General features: G+C 38.4%; 1 protein-coding gene across 2 annotated transcripts in view; it reads right to left on the reverse strand.

Annotated features, from left to right (window-relative positions):
- Window positions 1-16: 16 nt before the first annotated feature.
- Window positions 17-25,902, reverse strand: part of RASSF6 (Ras association domain family member 6) — a 66,543-nt gene continuing 40,657 nt past the window's right edge. Inside the window, exons 4-12 of one of the 2 annotated variants that reach the window (XM_040237055.1) lie at window positions 25,755-25,894; window positions 14,646-14,743; window positions 13,062-13,246; window positions 9,272-9,373; window positions 8,599-8,650; window positions 2,710-2,828; window positions 2,521-2,618; window positions 2,374-2,422; window positions 17-1,340 (exon numbers count right to left, since the gene is read on the reverse strand). In XM_040237055.1, the coding sequence (XP_040092989.1) occupies window positions 1,320-1,340; window positions 2,374-2,422; window positions 2,521-2,618; window positions 2,710-2,828; window positions 8,599-8,650; window positions 9,272-9,373; window positions 13,062-13,246; window positions 14,646-14,743; window positions 25,755-25,894 (864 nt within the window). In that variant the 3' untranslated portion in view covers window positions 17-1,319. Of the gene's footprint in view, window positions 1,341-1,631; window positions 2,423-2,520; window positions 2,619-2,709; window positions 2,829-8,598; window positions 8,651-9,271; window positions 9,374-13,061; window positions 13,247-14,645; window positions 14,744-25,754; window positions 25,895-25,902 lie in introns of those variants that run through there. The other variant, XM_040237054.1, reaches the window with a different exon arrangement.

Here is a 25,902-nt window from a genome sequence, read left to right on the forward strand (position 1 = left end):
TGTGCGACCCACTCAGATCATTATTCTCCACATCTTCTCACCTTGGTGCTCGCTCCCAGAGAGTGCTCTGTGGGGCTGACCATCTAGTAAGCCACTTGCCCCATCTCTGTCCCAGGCAGCCTCAAAGATGCCACAGCCCACGGCCTACATAGAGTTGTACTAGGTTCCTGCAGAGATGGTTCCCGCAGCTCACAGTCCCAGCAGCACTGGCAGCAGCGCCCCAGGCTTCATCTGGGTGCCTATCCCTCAGCCTCAGCTTACCTGTTCTCCAGACTTTCTTTCCTGCAGCCCTCCAGACACCGACACTGTGTGATCTGGCCTTGCGCCCACAGAGAAGCTCCTGTGCTCACTTGCCCACTAGATCCACACTCCAGAGGGTCGTTCCTGCTTATCTATCCTATGGCTATGGCCCTGCTGTGTCCTGGAAGCAGAGGACGTTTCCTCTATGCAATGGGCTGCAGCCACACGTTCTTCAGTGCATTTCAACTCCTTACTCCAAGCTTTTCCTTAGTTGGGTATTCTTCCTCAGACTAGGGTACCTTTTAGAGTTCCCTTTCCATTTTTATAGTTACTCTCCTATTATCACAGCTAAATAGTTCTTTATATTAAACTATAACCCCCATTTAAATGACTGTGTGATTTCTGTCTCCTCATTAGACACAGACTAATACCACTGACCACTATTAAGATACAACTTTTCCCACACACTTAGTAGCTATTTGCATTTTCTCTTCTGCAATTTTACTTTTCAAACCATGTTTCTTACTTATTATTATTATTTTTTCCATTTTGTAGACTTTCAAGATATTAAAGACGAATCTTTTGTTATGTTTATGGCAGATACTTGAGACCACTTTAAATAAGTAGTTTTGAGTATACTGAGTTTTAACCACTACATTTGCTTTATTTTAGTGAGTTGAGACTTTCTTATTAACTCATAGATAAAAGGATAAAGATGCAAGCCACTGTCTTATTCAATAAAGGAGATTTCCTAGGACTGAAACGTTCATAGCACACTTTTACTTTCATCCAGTTTGGGATTTGGTGACACTGGGAAGTAATACTTTGTCTTAAACACGGTTCATATTTTGATAACTGATCTTCCAACTGGGTTTACAACACTCAACCGTATCCTATAGTATGTGTAATACAATCAATGTAATCCAATACTTATTCAGTTCAGTTCAGTCACTCAGTTGCGTCTGACTTCTTGCGACCCCCATGGACTGCAGCACGCCAGGCCTCCCTGTCCATCACCAGCTCCTGGAGTTTACTCAAATTCATGTCCATTGAGTTGGTGAGTCCACTGAGTCCCATGCTTATGAGGAATGCAAATAAAACTAGTAGTAGAATGGAAAAAAGCTGTATGAATCTCCATTTTAATACAGAGTTTATAAGTAAAATCGCAGGTGATACTTGCGGCATTCACAGCGCTTTTTCACACTGGTGAAGGGGACTTGAAGGACCCTGAGCACTGTCTTGTAGAATGAGTTATTTTGGAGAAAAAGAACAGAGCTCGAGATTTCCTGCCCAACTTCAGATCCCACCACTTCGCATCATCTTCTGTATTCATTCAGCAACAAATGGTTATCATGGATCAAGTCTTAGCCTAGCTGATGAACTACATTAAATCTCTGTGATGTGTTTCTTTGGAAAAATAAAGAAAACTAGTTCAATTGACTTAAGAAAAATCTTAAGAACACTTTTGAAATTCATCAGTAGAACAGAGGGGGAAAAAAAAGAGGGGCTTGGGTTGAGAGAATTATGATTTGGATTTCTTAACAGAGTCCATAATGTTTTCTGTCCCAAAGGACAGGTAGCTCTGATGCTATAGATAGCTCAAAGGACTGAAAGACACTCCTAGGTTTTATGGAAAGGCTAGAGTTTAAGAAACTGTGAAATACCATCACCATCAGATTTCTTGGTGGGATAATAATGGGCTGATATTTTATTTCAAGAGCTGGAAGCTATTACTTCTGAATCATTTCTGAGAGCTAGTTGATGATAGTTCTCTTGACAGTTGAAGTTAAATAAGCTTAAGCTACATGGTATCTTAAGATACTGTTTAAATTCAAGTTCACTGAGTGTTTTACTTTAAAAGCTATTTGGAATACATAGTATCCAAGCTTATTTTAGTTACTGAAACTAAATTCAAGTTTCTTTTAGTCCAACTGTGAATCCTACCTAATCTCTTCACTTCAGAGAGAGACAAGCCTTACATTCAGTTTCCTATAGATTCAAGTTCACATACGTTTTTTTAAAATGCAAGTACAGAATTTATACACTGAAAGAGTACTAAAACCTTCTAGTTTTGTTGAAGTGTCTTAGCAATAGTGACTTGTACTGCTAAACTGTTGTCTCTGTTTTTATTACCCGTTTACTTCGAAGATATTTCAATATGATTGCCTTTTCTGTACAGAATCTGAAAATAAGGAGAAAAAGAGTATTAACCACTGGACACATTTCGTGCATTGAACCTACTAAAGAACCAAACACCCAGTGTGTAAGCTCTTGACTTACTTTGCTACTGTTCTTTGGATCTCTCTTTTTTCTTCTTCATTTAATCTTTGAAGGATGGATTCCAGGAGAGAAAAATGAAAGTTAATATACTGAGCCACCTGAAAGAAAAAACAAAAAGGTAGAGCATTGGTGTGAGAGGTACTGGGTCAGGACAGCTCAAAGACAGATTCAGGGCAATGGCATCCATACATCACTGCTAATTTCTTCTGCATCTTTATCCATGAGGAAAATGCGAGCATTTGTTTTGGATGGTCCCTGTAGGAGTCTATGCAGCAGCGGAATGTCTGTCTTCTTTAGCCGTTTCTGCTCTGCAAATGAAAATAAGAATCAGCTACAGTCAGGAGGCCATCATAGAGAAAAAAAAAAGGAACATAATTTGTTCATTCATTTTGCTTCTTCTACTTTGTAAAACCGATAAAGAAGAGGAGTTGGTTTACTCACTCAAAAAAGCAAGTTGAAATTAAAACTTTTAAGTGAACTAAAAATAGAGTTTCTCTTGCTATCCTTTGGGATTTGACTTTCCATCTCAGAATTCTAACCTTGCCTTTGGTTTGGATGTTCAGATAAATCTGCCATCCCATTTATGCCTTTGCAAAACCTAAAAACATTCATTCAATAAATATTTATTGATCTTTCCTAGTTCCATTAATGTAATACTATCCTTCCAGTAGCTCAGATCCCAAACTTTGTAATTATCTTCAATTCTTCATTTCCCTCTCACCCCACATCCAATCTTTGGATTTTCTTTAAAAATATATTCTGAATTGTTATTTACATTAGGAGTATTTTTTATTATTTCATTCATCTATTGGCTTCATCCATTCAGCCATAATAATGACATGAGAAAGAAAATAACTTCCAATTTGGTATATTCCCAGAACTTCAAATTTCCAAAAGTTATAAACACTTCTACCACAAAATATTTCTAATTTTTTGCCTAAGTAGTTTCACATATGTGATTTCATCTTTATCAAAATGAAGCATGAACAGGACACAGTGCCCTTACAATCATTTCTTTCCTCCTTCCTTCCTCAAATAATTTTTGAGTTCTTACTAAGTACCAGGCCTTGTTCTCTGTGCTGGGCACACTATAGAAGAAAGCAGAGTAAAATCACTTCTCTCATGGGCCTTACACTCATGGAGAGGATGGTGATAAGGAAGACACAGCAATAAAAGCTATCGTATGTAGTGATAAGTATTCAGGGGGAAGGTTACTCAAGGAAGCGGGTAGAAAGTGTGCACGTGTGTACATATGTGTAAGCAAGTGAAAAGTCTTAAATTATTGATAGAACGGCTGAGGAAGGCCTCACCGAAGATGTAATATTTGAGCAAAGACCTGAAGGAGATGAGAGAGGAGTTGTGAAGCTATTTAGGGGAAGTGTGTGTCAAAAGAATAAGTAAGTAAACAGAGCACCCGTGAAGTCAGTGCATGCCTAAAGATGTGGAGGAGCGCCTAGGGAACAAGGTGGCTGGTATGGAGATGAGGAGAGGGCTATTGAATGATGAAGAGAAGAGGTAATGGGGCCAGCACAAAGATTCTGACTTTTCTATGAGAAGGGAGACCATGGGAGGATCTGAGAAGAGGTGTGACACAGTCTGACTTACACGGTTAAAGAACTGTCTGCTCTGCTGAAGTAGACTCATAGGGAAAAGGTAGACCAGTTAGTCCCCTCTGTGGTATCATGTGTTTCTTTGGGCTTTTAACAGTTCCAAGGGTCAGAACTGTTCTCAGCCCTTGGACTGGACTTCTCCAGGAAAAAAAATGCAAGGCAGGGTCCAGAACTTAGAAGCCCAGCTTCCCCACAGCTAGTGATATGATTCATTAACGTGTCCACAGAGTCAGTGTTTGCTGCTTTAATTCCTCTATGTTTTCTGAAGCAATGGTGAACCTTGATAATTCAGCTCCTCTCATTAACCCACCAGAATCCTCTTTTATAAAACCTAATTAATTTATTTTAGTTGAAGGCAATATTGTGGTGAGTTTTGCCATACATGGACATGAATCGGCCACGGGTGTACATGTGTCCCCCATCCCGAACCCCCCTCCCTCCTCCCTCCCCATCCCATCCCTCTGGGCTGTCCCAGTGCACCGGCTTTGAGTGCCCTGTTTCATGCATCAAACTTGGATTGGTCATCTGTTTCACATACGGTAATATACATGTTTCAATGCTATTCTCTCAAATCATCCCACCCTCTCCTTCTCCCACAGAGTCCAAAAGTCTGTTCTTTATATCTGTGTCTCTTTTGCTGTCTTGCATATAAGGTTGTCATTACCATCTTTTAAAATTCCATATATATGTGCTAATATACTGTATTAGTGTTTTTCTTTCTGACTTACTTCACACTGTATAATAGGCTCCAGTTTCATCCACCTCATTAGAACTGATTCAAATGCATTCTTTTTAATAGCTGAGTAATATTCCATCATGTATATGTATCCATTCATCTGCTCATGGACATCTAGGTTGCTTCCATGTCCTGGCTACTGTAAACAGTGCTGTGATGAACATTGGGGTACACGTGTCTCTTTCAATTCTGGTTTCCTTGGTGTGTATGCCCAGCAGTGGGATTGCTGGGTCATACGGCAGAACCCTCTTTGGAACTTTACATCTTATGTTAACTTGGGTTTGCATCCTCAATTTGTTTTATGCTTGGTAATATAAAACAATGTTTCTTACTTCATGGTCACCTGGGATAATTATTAGAAATATGTATTGACTGTCCTCAGATCTGGAGGGGCTTGAGAATTTGTATTTTAAATGAACTCTCCAGGTCATCCTGAAGTGTGCCTCAATTTGAGAAACACTGTTATAGATCATGGGCTTAGCAGATAAAAGGTTTTAAAAGTACACTAATCTATTTTCCACATTACTACCCAAACAGGTGCTCTATGCTCCATTCTTTTCCCTATTCTTAGTCCCTAAAAAGGTCTTAGTTATGATTACCTTCAGTTCTGGATTTCATGTATAAGAAATTTCATGTATAAGAAATGTGATTTTCATAGGTAAAATGTAAAGAACTATAGTTTTATAGTAAAAATAGGTTTCTTTTTTTCGGATTTTAAAATAATATGCATGTTGTGAGAGGGGAAAGGAGGTTATGTAGGTCAAAGGGTACACATTTTCAGTTATTAGAAGAACAAATTCTGAGGGTCTAATGTACACTTGAAAGTTGCTGAAAGTAGTAAGCATTCTTAGCCCAAGGAAAAAAAAAGTTAACTATGTGAGCTCATAGATGTGTTGATTATCTTGATCACAGCAATAGGTCCACAGTGGTTGTACACTTTAAATATATTCAATTATATTTGTCAATTATCCTAATTATTCATCAGTAAAGTTAAAAACCCTTATACACTGTTGTAATTATGAGGAAAAGCACAAGGCAGAAAGTAAAACTTCCCTGGAATCCCAGAACTCTGAGATAAGCAGCATTTTACTTTGAGAGGACACTTCTCCATACGTCTCTTTAGCTACACACACAGACAACACATAAAAGTGGTCATATCACACTTGCTATTTTTATTGCACACATTTTTTAAAATCAAAGTTTATTTTTTGCTTTTTTTCTTTTATGCTTTCTCTTCTTCCCATTGTCTTTTCTGTATCTCCCCAATCCCCTAGCCAAGCAATCAATGTTAATGGCTTGGTATTTATTTTTCCATACCTTTCTCCCTAATCATATACTCATATAAACCACATATTTGAATAGGGATTTATAATTCTTTTTAAAAAATGAAGTCATACTCTATACATTTATAGGCATGTTGCATTTTTAATAAATATGTATTGTAAAGTTCCCTCCATTCAACTGGTACAGATCTAACTCATTTCATAATAGCTGCATATTAATGATGTATTAAATCATTCTTCTATGATGGGTAACTTTGCCTTTAGCTTTCTATCATTATAAATAACCTTGCATATAAATCTGTAGGTAATAGTGCTTTGATTTTTGTGAAACAGATTCTCACCAGTGGATTTGCTGGGCTAAGGAATATGTATACTGTAGATTTTTAATAAATATTGCTAAAACGAGTTTCAAGAAAGTAGGAGTCAGATCTTCACCAGAATTGCATGAACATACTCTTTTACTCTTATCCGTGGCAACCAGTAGGTAGAATCAGATAAAAGATAACACGGCATTGTGGGTTGAATATACATGTCCTTGACCTTTGCATTTCCTTTAATACTTGCATTCCCTTAAGCTTTAGACTTTCCTAAAAATATTTACAGGTTATTTTGTTATTCTCTGAACTGCTTTATCATACTTCTTTGTATTTTTATTGGACGGGTTGCCTTTTCATTATCACTTTGCAAGAACTTTTTGACACTGTAGGTATTAATTTTTCATCTGACAGTCTTCATAATCTTTGGTTTGTATCTTTTACATTTTGTCCAGCATTTTTATCTTGTAGTTTTCTCCTAAACAACCAGAATGAATACACACACACTCAGAACTTTCAAAAATTTATATATATATATATATATTTAAGCTTTCAATTTATAAGGAATTCAATTTTATATATGTTTGGATTTCCAATTTCCATTTTCTTATAGTTGTTTTGGATCAAAATATATTATTTTATTTATTCAATTTCTGGCTCAAGCGATCAGACACTTAAATTACAACCTGAGCCATTTCTATAGTTTAACTTCAAAATATTTCAGCTTTAATGATGGCCATTCTGGCTGGTGTGAGGTGATATCTCATTGTAGTTTTGATTTCCATTTGTTTAATAATTAACGATGTTGAACGTCTTTTATGTGCCTATTGCTTGTCTGCGTGTCTTCTTTGGAGGAATGTCTGTTTAGATCCTCTTCCCATTTTTTGAGTGGGCTGTTTGTTTTGACGCTGTTAAGCATCATGAGGTGTTTGCAATTTGGGGAGGCTGATCTTGTATCATTTGCGTCATTTGCAAACATTTTCTCCCAATCAGTGGGCTATAGTTTTGTTTCGTTTACTATTTCCTTTGCTGTGAAAAAACTTTTGAGTTTAAGTAGGTCTCATTGTTTATTTTTGTTTTTATTTCCAATATTCTGGGAGATTGAAAAAGATATTGCTGTGATTTATGTCCGAGAGTGTTCTGCCTATGTTTTCCTCTAGGAGTTTTATAGTATGCAATCTCACATTTAGCTCTTAAATCCATTTTGAGCTTATTTTTGTATATGGAGTTAAAGAATGATCTAACTTTTTTCTTTTTTTTTTACATTTTACACTGTCCCTTTTCCCCAGGACCATTTGTTGAAGAGACTGTCTCCAACATTGTGTAGTCTTGCCTCCTTTGTCATAGATTAATTGACAATAGGTGCAAGGGTTTATTTCTGGGTTTTCTATTTTAAGGCTTTCAAAAATTTCATTTCAATATTGCCTTAGGGTTTCTTTAATCCATCTTTTACTCTTTGCTCCTAGCACCCCACACATAGTCTCTTCCCAGGGTCCTGATGCTAACTTTTACCCCACCACATAGTTCTGCACATTTTTCTCTACTGAGGAAGAGGGAACACTCCCACAGTGTGTCAGAAAGAGGTAATGTTAAGAAAGAGGTAACAATGAGATCAGGGAGTAATGGTCTGTAATGATGACTCTAGTAAAAGCTAGAATGAAAAGGGAAAGTGAAAAAGAAAGGAGTACAAAGATCAACAACTGAAATGCCTACAATTCCTGGGAATCTTCCACCTATTCTCCAGGGCTCTTTGATCACCATTCAGATAGTTTAATGCCTGGCCAACAAGCAAATGGCAACCCACTCCAGTGTTCTTGCCTGGAGAATCCCAGGGACGGGGGAGCCTGGTGGGCTGCTGTCTATGGGGTCGCACAGAGTCGGACATGACTGAAGTGACTTAGCAGCAGCAGCAGCAACAAGGAAAGTCTTTTGTGTTAAGCTCTTCTAGGATCCCTTATTCTTAGGTTGTCTTCCTTTGAAATTGTGAAGGATGAATAATGTAAAACACTCCACCTCTCTTCTTTCTTCCCTTCCTTCCTTTCTTCCGCAGAAAGAGGTAAACCGCTTTTCTGCCTTATTAATGGGCAGGAAACGACAACACATGCAGTCACATAAGAATAAGCAAGTTTTCTTACCTCCTGTTGCAAAAATAATGTAAAGTGCAAAATCCTGGGCACTATTTTCAATCTGTCAATGGAAAAAAATGAACAGACATGAATTCTTTATTAGTGTTTTCTAAGCCAACCAGACCCAGATTATACATCTGTTTCTTCACTTTAATTTTTCACTTTCATATATAAAATCTTCTCTGCTCCCCAGGGATAAGGTAATTTCTCAGTGCAGTTACTAAAAGATGTTATATAGTTGTCTTTTGGTATCTGCTGTGGATACCAAAATCCACATATACTCTAGTCCCTCAGTTGGCCTTTTGTACTCTCGGGACTGCATTCATGGATTCAACCAACCATGTATTGTAAACAGTAATATATGCATTGAAGACAAAAATCCATGTATATGAATATGTATGGCCGAGTCCCTTTGCTGTTTACCTGAAACTATCACAACATTGTTAATTGGCTATATCCCAATACATAATAAAAAGTTAACAAAAAATCCATATTTAAAGAGACCCACGGTGTTCAAACAGGTGTTTTTCAAGGGTCAACTATACATAGGAAATAATTTTTTGGAACCGAATATTTAATTTAGATATACATCTTATATGTCTTTTTCAGAAAAATCCATTTATGTGTTTACAATTAAATTATACACAAGATATTTATAGTTCAGTTCACTGATAAAGATTACCTTAAATTTTTGGAGAATTTGCTTTATTACTTCTTCAGTTCTCATATTACTGTTTACTCTGACCTTAGTTTCTGATCCAAAGGCTGGAGTGAAAATTGACGTCTAGAAGAAAAAAAAAAAGATTTTTGTAATTTTAAGGACATATGTGACAAACTAACAAGAGTCTGTCTCTTGACTCTGGCCTTCCTTTGCACAAAAAATCCGAGATCATGAGTTTAAAATTTTGCTTTCTTATTTTTACTTTCTTTGTTTTGGTTGTTGAGTACTATGTATGCCTTTAAGCAGCTTTATATTGTTTCTAGAGTAAGTTAGGTAAAAACATCATTTGAGAATGTTTGAAATATTTTCATGAGATAATCATACTATTCTTTACTGTAATTCAAGATTTCAAAATTCCCTCCTGTTTGGGAGTAATTGTTCTAAATTGCTTTTATTTGAACCATATGAAATCATTCCTTTTCAATTGGTCAGAAATGGTCCAGGGTTGGCAATTTCATGTAATTCAGCTTATATCTCAACTGAGGATTTGGGTAAAAGTGCTGCTAATTGAACATTTAGAACAATGTTTCTCACAAGTTGCTCTAATCAATAGTTGGCCCTTGAGATAAAATTTGGTAAACAGCTGCCATGATCCAATAAATCTGACACACCCCTCTTGGGGATTAGTAATGCACCATAAAAATTATAAGAAACATACAACCATAAATTGTTTACTCATAATTTTATTCCTATTTAAAAATAAAATCCTGAGAGAGATGAAAAACTTAAATGGAAAATTCCAGAAATAATTCACACATTTTAAATTGTGTGCTGTTCTTTTTTTTTAAGTGTTGTTTTTTTTTAATATGGACCACTTTTAAAGTTTTTATTGACTTTGTTACAATATTGTTTCTGTTTTATGTTTTTTCATTTTTTTGCCACAGGCATGTGGGATCTTAGCTACTTCACTAGGGATCAAACCCACTTCCCCTGCATTGGAAGGTGACATCTTAACCACTGGACTGCCAGGGAAGTCCCTGTGTGGCATTCAGAAAGTGTGTTGAAAGTATTAGTTGCTCAGTAGTGTCCAACTCTGCAATTCCATGGACTGTAGCCCACCAGGGTCCTCTGTCCATGGGATTCTCCAGGCAAGAATACTGGAGTAGGTTGCTGTTCTCTTCTCTAGGGGATCTTCGTGACCCAGTAACTGAACCCGGATCTCCTGCATTTCAGGCAGATTCTTTACCATCTGAGCCACCAGGGAAGACATTCTGAGCAGCATGATAAGATCTTGTACCATCCTACTCCACCCTGCCCAAGACCCCCAACCACTGACCATGTCTGCTTCTGACAGACATCTATCAACTTCATCACAGCCTGATGGCCCAGGATCATCTGAAGCAGCCGATCCTCCTTCTGATATATTGTCAGAAGGTCGTTAGCAGCCTAATGCTGCATCAAATGCCTATGTCATTTACCTCAATTTATCTTATTACATCATAGGCATTTTATCATCTCCTGCCCTTATAAAATTGAATACAGGACTACAAGATATTTTGAGAGAGAGAGAGGAAAAGACCACAACTACATAACATTTTTACACTATATTATTATAATTATTCTACTTTATTGTTAGATATTGTAGTTAATCTCTTATTTTACCTAATTTATAAGTTAACCTTTATCATAGGTATGTATGTATAGGCATGAACTTAGTATATATAGAATTCAGTACGATCCTTGGTTTCAGGCATCCACTGGGGGTCTTGGAACATATTCCCTTAGGACTATGTATCACAATCTAAGCCTCTAATAAGTGTGTTATTCAATATTGGCATTATCAAGAGCTTTCATGATATAAAAAAGTATCTTACAACTATTTCAACTTAAATTCCTAGATACCCATCATTGCATACCCATTGATAAGGTGCTTTGGGTTTTGGGGTTTCATTTCCTGCTAGTTATTATACTGTAGTGAATGACATTTGTGTGAAATATGTTTAGTTTCACTTGATCTCTTTCAATCAGCAGCAATGACACTAATGTAAACTGAGTTCTTCTTTTGTGCAGACACTATGCTGAGTGCTAAATTCACCTCATTCCACTTAATCCCATGAACAGCCTTGTAAAGAAGGAAGGATGAAAGCTAAGAGATTGAGATTTTTTATTTGCTCAGCAAGAATTTGCAATCAAGTCATCAAACTGCAAAGACCAAGAATTTTAATTATGATGCTGTGCTGCCAACCTAGTACCAATTTCGTTCTTAGTACTGCGGACCAATCTGGAAGCTGCTCATTTGGAAATACGTGGCTTTCACAGCCTTTCTTAACACAAACCACCCTACATGTGCTGATGACACACAGCATAATTCTGAAGAGAAGAAACCAGGACTATTGGTAGTTGCATATCTGTAGGGGACTGTCAATACTATGTCTTGGCCAGGGAGGAAATTCTTGAGACAGAAAAATGTCTAATTTGAACCAAAAATTCACAAGGGAGATTTCTCCCCACCAGTCTCCAAAGAGACATGTGGATAGCCCTCCAAGGGAGGAAGAAAGAAAAAGGTAGAAAGCCTTCTAAGGAAAAAGCTTATGATGAATGAATTAATATTTTGTATGAAAAAGCTTAAAATGGTGCCTCACATATAGTGGTTTTAAAGTATTTATTAAATGAATGGATGAATGATTGCTAAAATACATGACATAAAAAATTTGAGTTCTAGAAAAGAATGATCTATTTCCTACCTTCGGGCAAGTTAAATGTCTTATAAATATTACAGAAAGGCACATAAAAGTTCAACACATATTAAGTGAAAAAATCAGAATACAAATTATATAAACTATAATTGCACTTCTGTAAAAAGTGATACATATATTATATCTGTAAGACATGGAATTAGAAATTTAACTGATCAGAATAAACAGGGCTATTTGTCACAGGTCACACTGCTTTTAAGTACCAACTCTGAACTCAAATCCAGCTTTGTCTGATGCCAGAACCCAAGTTCTTAACCAGCATGATTGGTGAACCCTAAGTGGCAGACCCTATGATACACACTGGAGATACACAGATGGCTCAGCTGGTGCCTGTGTCAGCATGGAGCTCAGCACTTGGGCAAAGAAACCAATACATCCATAAATGTCATTAGAATCATGTAAGTGCTACAAAAGATATTGACTCAAAGTACATTCAAACATTAAATTTGAATAAATTTGAATAAATTGTGTAACCTCTGTGAATTTCTGTGAATCTGAGGTGATCAAAGCAGTCAATCAATCCTGAAATCACCCTGAATATTCATTGGAACAGCTGATGTTGAAGCTCCAACACTTTGGCCACCTGATGTGAAGAGCCAACTCACTGGAAAAAACCCTGATGCTGAGAAAGATTGAAGGCAGGAGGAAAAGGGGATGACAGAGGATAAGATGGTAGGATGGCATCACTGACTCAATAAACATGAATTTGAGCAATCTCTGGGAGATGGTGAAAGACAGGGAAACCTGGAGTGTTGCAGTCCATGGGGTTGCAAAGAGTTGGACATGACTGGTGACTGAACAACAACTGTGAACCTCAGTTAACTCATATGTAAAACAGGGAAAAGAATAGTATCTACTTCATATGATTATGTTTTAGTGAGTAATGAGATAAGCCAGCAAAACAATTTCATGCCAAATAAACAGAGAATACCCAGTAGTAATAGCAGTAGTATATCTGATAGTATTGTAAGTTTGAATTGTAAATTCAATTCAGTGATATTGTTAGCACATTAGATATCATTCTTTTAAATGACATTAATGGAACTGTAACTCACTTCATGGTTATAAAAGTGTCCATTAATAGAGGCCCTATGCTTCTGTCTGGCTTTTCTGTCCATCATCGGAGGCTTCATCCTTTTCCTCACCAGGGTTGCTTCACTCATAGTTCTGTAGAGTAATGGGGATTCAGGCTCTTCATTTGCATGAGGCTTCAGAGTGCTACTGTGATAAGATAAATAGTCTGGGAAGAATAAAGGTTATAAACCCATATAATTTAGCTTCTCATCTCTTTGCATCATGGATGGATTAGTATTAATAAGTAATTATGTGGCTAAGCAATGAACTAAAATTCTTTTAAACAGAAAATAGCAATGATCTTGTTTAAGAACAGGGACATCTAGTGACACTTGTCTTCCATTTTACCTTGGAATTTTAATTTAATTGTAGTTAGAGTATAAACAAGTGATGTTTCATCTTTCTCTAGCACTGGTGCTAAATACAAATAGATTTTTATTATATCTTTGGTGTCAAGATATTGGGATTCCCGCGTTGAAATGAATGTTGTCAATGGATTAATTATTAATATAAGGATTCTCATATAAAAAAATGCCAAAAGGCCATAAGACAAAAATAAGGAAGTCCTGGCAGGAGCATCATGTTTGTTATAGAATATGAGTTGTTAAAGGACAGTAGAAGGGATGAATTGAGAATGCTTTGAAAAAAATTAGTTACACATTGGAAGTTGCTGGTAGCTTCATGAAGATAATGCCAGCATGATACCCTTGTTCAATCTGAAATCAGCTTGGTAATATCACCATTCCAGAAATGTGAACCCTACTCCAGTCTCAGTCATCAACTCCTCCTTGGATCTCTATATACCATATAAAAATGAAAATCCATGTAAAATACAAAATATCATGCCTGTCTCAGTAAATGACAAAAAACTAATAGTATTATACCATTGTTGTTATGATTACTGATGTCACAAGTCATAGGAGCTGGCATTTTCCATTGGTTTGTCAAATTTGATATGAACTCACTTGATTTTTAAGTAGATTTCTCTTTTTTAAAACTTGTTATTTTATATTGGAATATAGCCTATTAACAATGTTGTGATAGTTTCAGGTACACAGCAGAGCAACTCAGCCATATAAATACTTAAAACAACCCTATCAAATATAGCAAACCCAGTATATCTGCCTCTGAGAAGTCATGTCATATTAAGTATTAACTAAAATGTTTAGCTTCTCAAAAGATGTAGAATTCAACCTGAAGGGCTTGGTCTTAACATAAAAAACTACTGAGTGTTATAAATGATCCTAATCCTTGGGGGGAAATACTGAACAATTTTATGTATGAAAAACTTTATTCAAACCATTAGTTCTCCCTAATCTAATATAAAGCTAAGTGACTTAATACATTTTTTAATAATGCTTTTATATAGCAAAGTAAGGTTGTTAAACATTATATGAGCACTGTAGTGACTTAAGTTGGTATGCTCCTAAGATATATTTTTAAAATATAAAATAAGAGTTTAATAACTAATGGTATATAAAATGTTATACTTCAGAGAAACATTTAGGATTCATGCATTATATTAGCTAAAAAAGTCTCCTCATTAATAAGAGTTTGATACTGACCTTCTTGGGAACCTGTTCCTCCAGTCACTGGAAACTGATCCCTGTCCAAGTCACTAATGCGATAAAGATCATCAAATTGTCCCCAGCGTGTCATTCCCCTGAAAATAAATTATGTAAGTGATATCAATTATATTTATCAAAGGGCCTATGATAGTTTCCAGATTTACAGTATTAATACAGTACCATGGGCGGAGAAGGCAATGGCACCCCACTCCAGTACTCTTGCCTGGAAAATCCCATGGGCAGAGGAGCCTGGTGGGCTGCAGTCCATGAGGTTGCTGAGGGTCGGACACGACTAAGCGACTTCACTTTCACTTTTTACTTTCATGCATTGGAGAAGGAAATGGCAACCCACTCCAGTGTTCTTGCCTGGAGAATCCCAGGGACGGGGGAGCCTGGTGGGCTGCCGTCTATGGGGTCGCACAGAGTTGGACACGACTGAAGCGACTTAGCAGCAGCTATGGATCTCTGTGAGTAGACACACCAGCCTAAATTATAATAATCTTTATATTATTAAATCTATATCTATACCAGAGTAGTCAATATGCATTTTAATTAATTCTTGTATTTAATTAATTCTTAGCATGTTTTGACACAATATTTTAGTTACATACTGAAACACAAAATTATATAGATTCTGTAAAATATATGGAATATGTAGAAACCAACAGAATCCATTCTTAAACAGAAACCTCACTATGCTCTTCAGTGAGTTTAGATACCAAAGTGTTTCTTCTAACTTGCATTGAGCTCCCATTGTATTCAAAGCATTTTAAGATAAAATGATTCCAGTATAATTAGATATAAAACCTATCTTTAAGACCCTTGAGCACTACAAAGAATTCAATTTATACAGCAGGAAAATCTCTGGGAAAGACTCCTTTTCTGGGACATCATGATTTATAAAGTGTGCTATTAATTTTCAATGCATTCTAATGCCCAGAAAAAATAAAACTGGGAAACTGCTTATCTTTACCAGTTGGACCAAGGCTCATTTTTTAATTTTCTTTCTGGCATTAAATAAGTTACTTGTTTTCTCTGTGCATTAGTGTTCTCACCTGTAAAATGGGGATGAACATAGAGTGAGGTAGGATAGGACTGTTGAGAAGATTAAATGAGTTAATTTATGTAAAACCCTTGAAAAATTGCCCAACGCACAGTAAGAACTCAAGATGTGTTAAAAAAACGACCGTGGTTGTCTTCATCTTCATTGTCATCCTCATCTATATGTATTTCATGATGGGTCTGGAGCCATTAGGGATCCAAGGTATTCCTAGATCTCTCTAGGTTAATAGATAACTATCATATCTGGGACTAGTCTTAGCTCTTACTAGGTCTCTTCCAATGTCTGTTTTCCTTATGGCCAAAAAATATTAACCCGTAGGGAGTTTGTGACATTAATTCTACCCAAATGTCACTGGTAGCAACAATAACACAAAGTGCTTAGTCATACTAATGGTGGTAAATATGAATAAACATGATCCTTTTCTTCTTTGACCTTTGAATTCCTTTGAAGTCTTTTACAACTTCTATATCATTTGAGTCTCACAATAATAGCCTTGTGATATAGATAAGATAATCCTAATATACTGGTTTATTAATTTTCCATTAAGCTCTACCATCCAGGATATAGCCAGTCAAAACAAATGTCCTAGAAGTCCAATAACTTTACTTAGAAACTTTGACTCAAAGGAGAACAATTCCCGCCCTGACTCAGACCCTAGTTATTCTTCCTTTTACTTTTTTTTAAATTGAAGTATAGTTGATTTACAATGTTTTAAGTGTACAGCAAAGTGGTTAAGATATATGTATGTATATGTATATATATTTCTTTCTCAGATTCTTTTCCATTATAGATTGTTAGATGATATGAATATAATTCCCTGTGCTATATGGTAGGTCCTTGTTTATCTATTTTACATGCAATAGTGTGTATCTGTTAATGCCAAACTCCTAATTTATCCCTCTCTGAACTATTCCATTTGGTAGCCATAAGTTTGTTTTATGGGTCTATTTCTGTTCCTGAAATAAGTTCACTTGCATCATTTTTAAGATTTCACATGTAAATGATATCTGTGATATTTGCCTTTGACTTCAGGCAGTGTGATATTCTTCAAGTCCATCCATGTTTCTGTAAGTGAAATTATTTCGTTCTTTTTATGGCTGAATAATATTCCATTGTATGTATATATATACTATACCATCTTTCTTCATTCATTTGTCAGTGGACATTTAGGTTGCTTCCAGGTCTTGGATATTGTAAATAGTGTTGCTCTGAACACTGGGGTGCATGCATCTTTTCAAATTATTGTTTTCATCATTTTCCAGATATATGCTCAGAAGTGGGATTGCAAGATCGTACAGAGGCTCTGTTTTTAGTTTTTTAGGGAACCTCCATACTGTTCTCCATAGTGGCTGTACCAATTTACATTCCCACCAGCAGGATAGGAGGGTTCCCTTTTCTAGTTATTCTTTTGATAGGCAAAATTATCAATGTATAGAAGATTAATTTTAAAAGGCAGATGTGATTATCATAGAAAGAGTGTTGAAAGGGAAAGTGTTAGTCGTTCAGTTGTGTCCAACTCTTTGAGACCCCGTGGACAGTAGCCTGCCAGGTTCCTCTGCCCATGGAATTCTCCAGGTGAGAATACTGGAGTGGGTTAACTCAAAGCAACCCAATGCTGTCTCCCATGGGGGAAGACAAGAGAGCCCAAGCATGCCAGACCAGTGATGTGCTATAAATTCTTGGTAGTCCTGCCCAACTTGACACCTGTCCTCACCTTCTCTCAGCTCAGTGATGTCACACAAATACAGAGGAACAAACATGGCTTAATATAGCCAGTGTTGGGCCCCTTTTCTTCCTTACCATCTTAGCAAAAACAAGTACCTCCACCCCCAAATTGCCAGCCCCCAGCCTATCCCTTTTCAGCTCTAGACTGTGTAATTGGAAGTGTCTCCATATACAGTTGTGCACTTGACTAAGCTTGAATGCAGTGACCCAGAGTTTTCTAAAGAGAACTAGTGGAACTTTATGTAACATCAAACAGTTTAAGTTGCCCAAGCACGGGCATGTCAGCCTTATTCTGACCAAGTTTCAGGATATATACCATTAGCAAATTTAAACTGTGGGGAAGTATTCTCATGAGCTGCAAAATAAAAACGATGTCAACATCTGATAGGCAAATTGAAGGTGGTCACTTCTCTACCCACATGGTAAGAAAGGAAAAACACTATTGATGTTATTCACATGGACATCTGTCCAGTTTCTGCTCTTTATGCCATTCTGCCATGACTTGTCCAAAGCATGTCAAAGCAGACTTTGGAAAGACATTGAAAACGGAAAGGGAAACCGGTGCCACAGCAAACATAACCTCAGTAAGGTTGTTTTTACAAAAAATTTCCAAAACAAAATACTTGGACCAGTTATGAGATATCAAAGTACTGCCCACAGAAGTGTTTCCATAAAGGATCACAAGTGGTCACAGCTCAAACTGATTTATTTTTAAACTGTTACCACTCCCATTTAGCTGATACAGTGTGACTCATTTCAAAGATAATGTAAACAAAGTAGCTTGATTCTCCCCAAAGGTGAGCGGAAAGAAAAGATTATAGCCCTTCCTGCAGCTGAGTACACAACTTCCACATCTTTTGTACCACATCCAACCACTGGAGATATTAAGTCTGTGAACCTGAGCGAACAGAGGTGTTAAGTTCTGCCCGCAGAAGTCCAGTACGGGAAAGGGAGCAATAAAAATTCTTAGGGAGTGAGTAGTGATAGTCCATTTCCTTACACAATTTCACTCAAGGTTCAAAATTTAAATAATACACTGCAAGGAGATCCAACCAGTCCATTCTGAAGGAGACCAGCCCTGGGTGTTCTTTGGCAGGAATGATGCTAAAGCTGAAACTCCAGTACTTTGGCTACCTCATGCGAAGCGTTGACTCATTGGAAAAGACTCTGATGCTGGGAGGGATTGGGGGCAGGAGGAGAAGGGAACAACAGAGGATGAGATGGTTGGATGGCATCACTGACTCAATGGACGTGAGTTTAAGTGAACTCCAGGAGTTGGTGATGGACAGGGAGGCCTGGCGTGCTGCAATTCATGGGGTTGCAGAGTCAGACACAACTGAGTGACTGAACTGAACTGAACTGAACTGAAAGGATGGCAATCAGAGTGAGGCTGTCTAGAACTGAACTGAAACAAAGTATAATACTTTAGGGACTTCCCAGGTGGCGCTAGTGGTAAAGAAAGTGAAAGTGAAGGTGAAGTCACTCAGTTGTGTCTGACTCTTTGCGACCCCATGGATTGTAGCTTACCCGGCTCCTCTGTCCATGGGATTTTCCAGGCAATAGTACTGGAGTGGACTGCCATTCCTGCCTGCAAATGGAAGAGACTTAAGAGACACAGGTTCAATCCCTGGGTCAGGAAGATCCCCTGGAGGAGGGCATGGCAACCCACTGCGGTATTCTTGCCTGGAGAATCCCATGGACAGAGGAGCCTGGTGGGCTATGATCCATAGGATCACAAAGAGTTGGACACAACTGAGTGACTTAGCACTCACGCACACATAATACTTTAGGCGGGACTGCGTCCCACTAAGGAACAAGAGGTCAAGGAACAGTTATTCCAAATTGTGCTGCACATTCTGGCTAACTGTTCAGCTGGTTCCCACAAAGGCTTCTTGGATAATTAATCACAATTGAATCAATTGAATCTAATCTTGCTCTTTTGTGGGACAGGAGTGGGGTCATTTTCTGACAATTTTTACTCACCAGAAAAATCTGATATCCTGCAAATATGCACTTCAAATATTTTCCCAGTAAGTCTCATTACTGTGGTAAAGAGCAAGCAAAGTTTTCAAGGGTATTCCTTCTCAACTTGAAACAAAAAGAGATAGATTTTTTTTTTTTCTGGTCATGCCACACAGCATATGGGATCTTAGTTCCCCAGCCAGGGATGGAACCCATGCCCCCTGCATCGGAAGCACAGTCTTAACCACTAGACTGCCAGGGAGGTCCCTACAGGAGATAATTTATCTTTGGTTCACAGCATTATTCTGATAAATAATGGAAAAGGCAAATGGATTTTATGGAAGGCAACTCATGAGAATATTAATTTATAATCTTCCATAGAATATGGAAAGGCATTAATATACCTTGTCTACTTGGGCTCTTGAAACTCATCCTCAAGTTCAGGGTTTCTAGGAATAAGTGTTTTGAATTTTAATTTGGAAAATTAAAAAAAATATATCTTAGGATACATATTCAAAATCATGATAGCTTAATGTGATAATTTAGGTAGCTTACTGCATTTCCTTGACATCTCTCCATAATGTCTCATACTAATTAAGTTTTCATGATTCAACTAATTAAAATGCATTGAAAGGAGCTGACTGCTCAGAGAACTTTGCAATGAGTTCTTAGGCAATATGAAGAATGATAGCTAATTTTGCCAAATTCATATCTTGTATAGTTTCCTAAAAGTAGGACCCAGGGTAATTTCTACTTTTAAATGATGTTCCTAGTCATTTAGAACCACCAGCCCATCAATCACTTAGTACCTGAAGGTGAAGGATACAGGATTTCATCAGGTTGCCTAAGTCTGTGGTTTCCCTTCTGCTGTTTCATAACTGCTGGACTCTTTGTCCTTTGATAGCTTGGATGGGACACTAATCAGAAGTGGTAGATGGAGAGAAAGTTCACACAGCAGAGTAGAAGTATTTAACCACCAGGATTCTGAGGGTTTCATTCAATACTATATTTTGAGTCCTGTCTTTGTGCTGGCTCACTGCTGAGCATGGGGATAAAGATGAGTAAGGCATGCTCCTTACCCATTAGAGCTCATAGACTAGAGGGGGAGGCAGGTATATGAAAATTCAATTAACAGCGTGCTCTGAAAGTGACATAGAAAAGTTGTCAGTGCACCTCCTACAGACCTAAGGGTCAGAAAAGGCTTTCTGGAGAAAATGTTACTGACCTGAATCTTAAGAGTGGTGGAAGAGTCTAGCAAGTGGATATCAAGAAGCAGGTAGGCTTCTAGGCAGAGGCAGGAAGTAAGACTATATGACATGTGTAGGCAATTACCAAATGTTCAGAATTATGGGAGCATAGCACTTGAGAAAGGCTGGCAAGGTGCAACTTGTGGGACTTCTGTGTTTCTCCAGGGGAAAAGTAGGGCTTCCCTGAAGGTGATATGGTATCACCTTGGTTATGGCCAAAGGTCAGATTGAGGAAAAGGCCCTGGCTGCTCTCCCTCCATCCTCTGTCCTACTGGAACTCCAGCTCATCTAGTTATGCATGGAAGGGTGGATGAAGAGAAGGACTGATATCTCCATGAATATATAAAAGAAAGAAGCATTAGAAAGCCAACGATTGAAAATGAAGGTAAAAAAGGAGGGAGGGAAGAAGAAAACAAGATTTATATGTGTGTTAGATGGTCAGTCGTATCCAACTCTTTGCGACCCCAAAGACTGTAGCCCACCAGGCTCATCTGACATGATATTCTCCAGGCAAGAATACTGGAGTGGGTTGCCATTCCCTTCTCCAGGAGATCTTCCCAACACAGGGATAGAACTTGGGTCCTCTGTATTGCAGGCAAGTTCTTTACTGTCTCAGCTACCAGGGAAGCCTAAATATTGTAAAGGATAATGAAAGTATCTATCAACTCTACTTATGTCTTCAAGGTACAGTTGAGAGAGTCATTTCCTAGGCAGGTTGATAAGAAGTCTAGGGGTCCCCAAGGAGAGAGGGGTCTGGAATTCTCAAGGAGGAAAAAAGGACAAACATTTTTATCCCTCTACATTCCTTAGGATAATGTATCCTGCCTGAGGACAGTCTCTGGATTAAACCTTCTGGCTAATCCTGTTATCTTAAAATGTAAATTATGGGAGTAGGTCTGGTGAGGTTTTTACAACCTCCAGACACTCTTTGGATTCCTTCAGTTCAGTCACTCAGTACTGTCCAACTCTTTGTGACCCCATGAATCGCAGCACGCCAGGCCTCCCTGTCCATCACCAGCTCCTGGAGTTCACTCAGACTCACGTCCATCAGTCAGTGATTCCATCCAGCCATCTCATCCTCTGTTGTCCCCTTCTCCTCCTGCCCCCAATCCCTCCCAGCATCAGAGTCTTTTCCAGTGAGTCAACTCTTCGCATGAGGTGGCCAAAGTACTGGAGTTTCAGCTTTAGCATCATTCCTTCCAAAGAACACCCAGGGCTGATCTCCTTCAGGATAGACTGATTGAATCTTCTTGCAGTCTCAAGAGTCTTCTCCAACACCACAGTTCAAAAGGATCAATTCTTCGGTGTTCACCTTTCTTCACAGTCCAACTCTCACATCCATACATGATCAATGGAAAAACCATAGCCTTGACTAGATGGACCTTTGTTGGCAAAGTAATGTCTCTGCTTTTCAATATGCTATCTAGTTTGGTCATAACTTTTCTTCCAAAGAGTAAGTGTCTTTTAATTTCATGGCTGCAGACACCATCTGCAGTGATTTTGGAGCCCCCAAAAATAAAGTCTGACACTGTTTCCACTGTTTCCCCATCCATTGCCAGGAAGTGATGGGACCAGATGCCATGATCTTCGTTTTCTGAATGTTGAGCTTTAAGCCAACGTTTTCACTCTCCTCTTTCACTTTCATCAAGAGGCTTTTTAGTTCCTCTTCACTTTCTGTCATAAGGGTGGTATCATCTGCATCTCTGAGGTGATTGATATTTCTCCTGGAAATCTTGATTCCAGCTTGTGCTTCTTCCAGCCCAGGTTTTCTCATGATGTACTCTGCATAGAAATTAAATAAGCAGGGTGACAATATACAGCCTTGACGTACTCCTTTTCCTATCTGGAACCAGTCTGTTGTTCCATGTCCAGTTCTAACTGTTGCTTCCTGACCTGCATACAGATTTCTCAAGAGGTAGTTCAGGTGGCCAGGTATTCCCATCTCTTTCAGAATTTTCCACAGTTTGTTGTGATCCACACAGTCAAAGGCTTTGGCATAGTCAATAAAGCAGAAATAGATGTTTTTCTGGAACTCTCTTGCTTTTTCCATGATCCAGCAGATGTTGGTAATTTGATCTCTGGTTCCTCTGCCTTTTCTAAAACCAGCTTGAACATCTGGAAGTTCATGGTTCATGTATTGCTGAAGCCTGGCTTGGAGAATTTTGAGCATTACTTTACTAGTGTGTGAGATGAGTGCAACTGTGCAGTAGTTTGAGCATTTTTTGGCATTGCCTTTCTTTGGAATTGGAATGAAAACTTTTCCAGTCCTGTGGCCACTGCTGAGTTTTCCAAATTTGCTGGCATATTGAGTGCAGCACTTTCACAGCATCATCTTCCAGGATTTGAAATAGCTCAACTGGAATTCCATCACCTCCACTAGCTTTGTTCATAGTGATGCTTTCTAAGGCCCACTTGACTTCACATTCCAGGATGTCTGGCTCTAGATGAGTGATCACACCATCATGATTATTTGGGTCATGAAGATCTTTTTTGTACAGTTTTTCCGTGTATTCTTGCCACCTCTTCTTAATATCTTCTGCTTTTGTTTTAGGTCCATACCATTTCTGTCCTTTATCAAGCCCATCTTTGCATGAAATGTTCCCTTGGTATCTCTAATTTTCTTGAAGAGATCTCTAGTTTTTCCCATTCTGTTCTTTTCCTCAATTTCTTTGCATGGATCGCTGAAGAAGGCTTTCTTATCTCTTCTTGCTATTCTTTGGAACTCTGCAGTCAGATGCTTATATTTTTCCTTTTCTCCTTTGCTTTTCACTTCTCTTCTTTTCACAGCTATTTGTAAGGCCTCCCCAGACAGCCTTTTTGCTTTTTTTGCATTTCTTTTCCATGGGGATGGTCTTGATCCCTGCCTCCTGTGCAATGTCACGAACCTCAGTCCATAGTTCATCAGGCCCTCTATCTATCAGATCTAGGCCCTTAAATCTATTTCTCACTTCCACTGTATAATCATAAGGGATTTGACTTAGGTCATACCTGAATGGTCTAGTGGTTTTCCCTACTTTCTTCAATTTAAGTTTGAATTTGGCAGTAAGGAGTTCATGATCTGAGCCACAGTCAGCTTCTGGTCTTGTTTTTGTTGACTGTATAGAGCTTCTCCATCTTTGGCTGCAAAGAATATAATCAATCTGATTTTGGTGTTGACCATCTGGTGATGTCCATGTGTAGAGTCTTCTCTTGTGTTGTTGGAAGAGGGTGTTTGCTATGACCAGTGCATTTTCTTGGCAAAACTCTATTAGTCTTTGCCCTGCTTCATTCCATATTACAAGGCCAAATTTGCCTGTTACTCCAGGTGTTTCTTGACTTCCTACTTTTGCATTCCAGTCCCCTATAATGAAAAGGACATCTTTTTTGGGTGTTAGTTCTAAAAGGTCTTGTAGGTCTTTATAGAACCGTTCAACTTCAGCTTCTTCAGCATCACTGGTTGGGGCATAGACCTGGATTACTGTGATATTGAATGGTTTGCCTTGGAGAGGAACAGAGATCATTCTGTCATTTTTGAGATTGCATCCAAGTACTGCATTTCGGACTCTTTTGTTGACCATGATGGCTACTCCATTTCTTCTAAGGGATTCCTGTCTGCAGTAGTAGATATAATGGTCATCTGAGTTAAATTCACCATTCCAGTCCATTTTAGTTCACTGATTCCTAGAATGGCAACGTTCACTCTTGCCCTCTCTTGTTTGACCACTTCCAATTTGCCTTGATTTATGGACCTGATATTCCAGGTTCCTATGCAATATTGCTCTTTACAGCATTGCATCTTGCTTCTATCACCAGTCACATCCACAACTGGGTATTGTTTTTGCTTTGGCTCCATCCCTTCCTTCTTTGTGGAGTTATTTCTCCACTGATCTCCAGTAGCATATTGGAGAGTATATAACTTCATTGCTAACACTAGCAAGCGGGTACTCTTTCTACCCCCTTCTGATGTCTATGTCAGAAGCTTTCTCTATCTCCTTTATATTTTAATAAAACTTTATTACACAAAAGCTCTGAGCGATCAAGCCTTGTCTCTGGCCCCAGATTGAATTCTCCTCTGGAGGCCAAAGGTCCCGCTGTCTTTGCATGATTCAGTGACAACATTTCAGTCACATAAACCTGCACAGGGAACTGTTTCGTGCATGTATTGTACTTCACCTGTACTTTGTCCTGATCCTGTTTGACAGGACACAGCAATCAGATGGAACATAAGTCTCCTTTCCAGAAAGCAGGAAAAGCCCTTTATTCCATGAAAAGGGGAAATTTAAATTTCATCCTCCTTTTTGCTGATAAGCACAAGGCCAATGAATTACTTTGCCAACAAAGGTCCTTCTAGTCAAGGCTATGGTTTTTCCAGTGGTCATTTATGGATGTGAGAGTTGGACTGTGAAGAAAGCTGAGCGCCAAAGAATTGAAGTTTTTGAAGTGTGGTGTTGGAGAAGACTCTTGAGAGTCCCTTGGACTGCAAGGAGATCCAAACAGTCCATCCTAAAGGAGATCAGTCCTGGGTGTTCATTGGAAGGACTGATGATAGAGCTGAAACTCCAGTACTTTGGCCATCTCATGTGAACAGTTGACTCACTGGAAAAGACTCTGATGCTGGGAGGGATTGGGGGCAGGAGGAGAAGGGGACAACAGAGGATGAGATGGCTGGATGGCATCACTGATTCGATGGACGTGAGTTTGAGTGAACTCCAGGAGTTGGTGATGGACAGGGAGGCCTGGAGTGGTGCGATTCGTGGGGTCGCAAAGATTCAGAGACGACTCAGCAACTGAACTGAACTGAATGAAATCTTGCCTGTATCTCTTATCTATTCTAGTGAAAGAATGAAGGCTCCTAGAAGAGAAGGACTACAGCAGAGAGGTCAAGGGCACAGACTCTGGTGCCCACAGACCTGAGGTCCAGTTCAGCTCTGCTGGATGGTAACTGGGTATCTTGCACAAACTACCTAACCTCTCAGAGTCCTGGTTTCTGAACACCCACTTTCTAGAGTTGCTGGGGGATTAAATGAGAGTGGATATAAGCTTTAGAGCTTTCATCTTCAAGAGTGTGCACAAGAAAAATAATTATGAAGATCATTTTCTAAGGAAGTAAAACCATAAAAGCTAGCTCACCTTTTGGAAAAATCTTCTGGTGACTCCAGCACCCTCAAAGAAGGGATTTGTTTCTCATCTTGTATTTTCAGTTGGATAGGCCGTTTTACTCCCCAGAAAATGTCCAACGTTCCTTCAACAATTAGCTTACCATCTTCAGTCTAGGGAA

This window comes from Oryx dammah, unplaced genomic scaffold, assembly GCF_014754425.2.
Source record: "Oryx dammah isolate SB20612 unplaced genomic scaffold, SCBI_Odam_1.1 HiC_scaffold_3, whole genome shotgun sequence".
Classification (NCBI taxonomy): Eukaryota; Metazoa; Chordata; class Mammalia; order Artiodactyla; family Bovidae; genus Oryx; species Oryx dammah.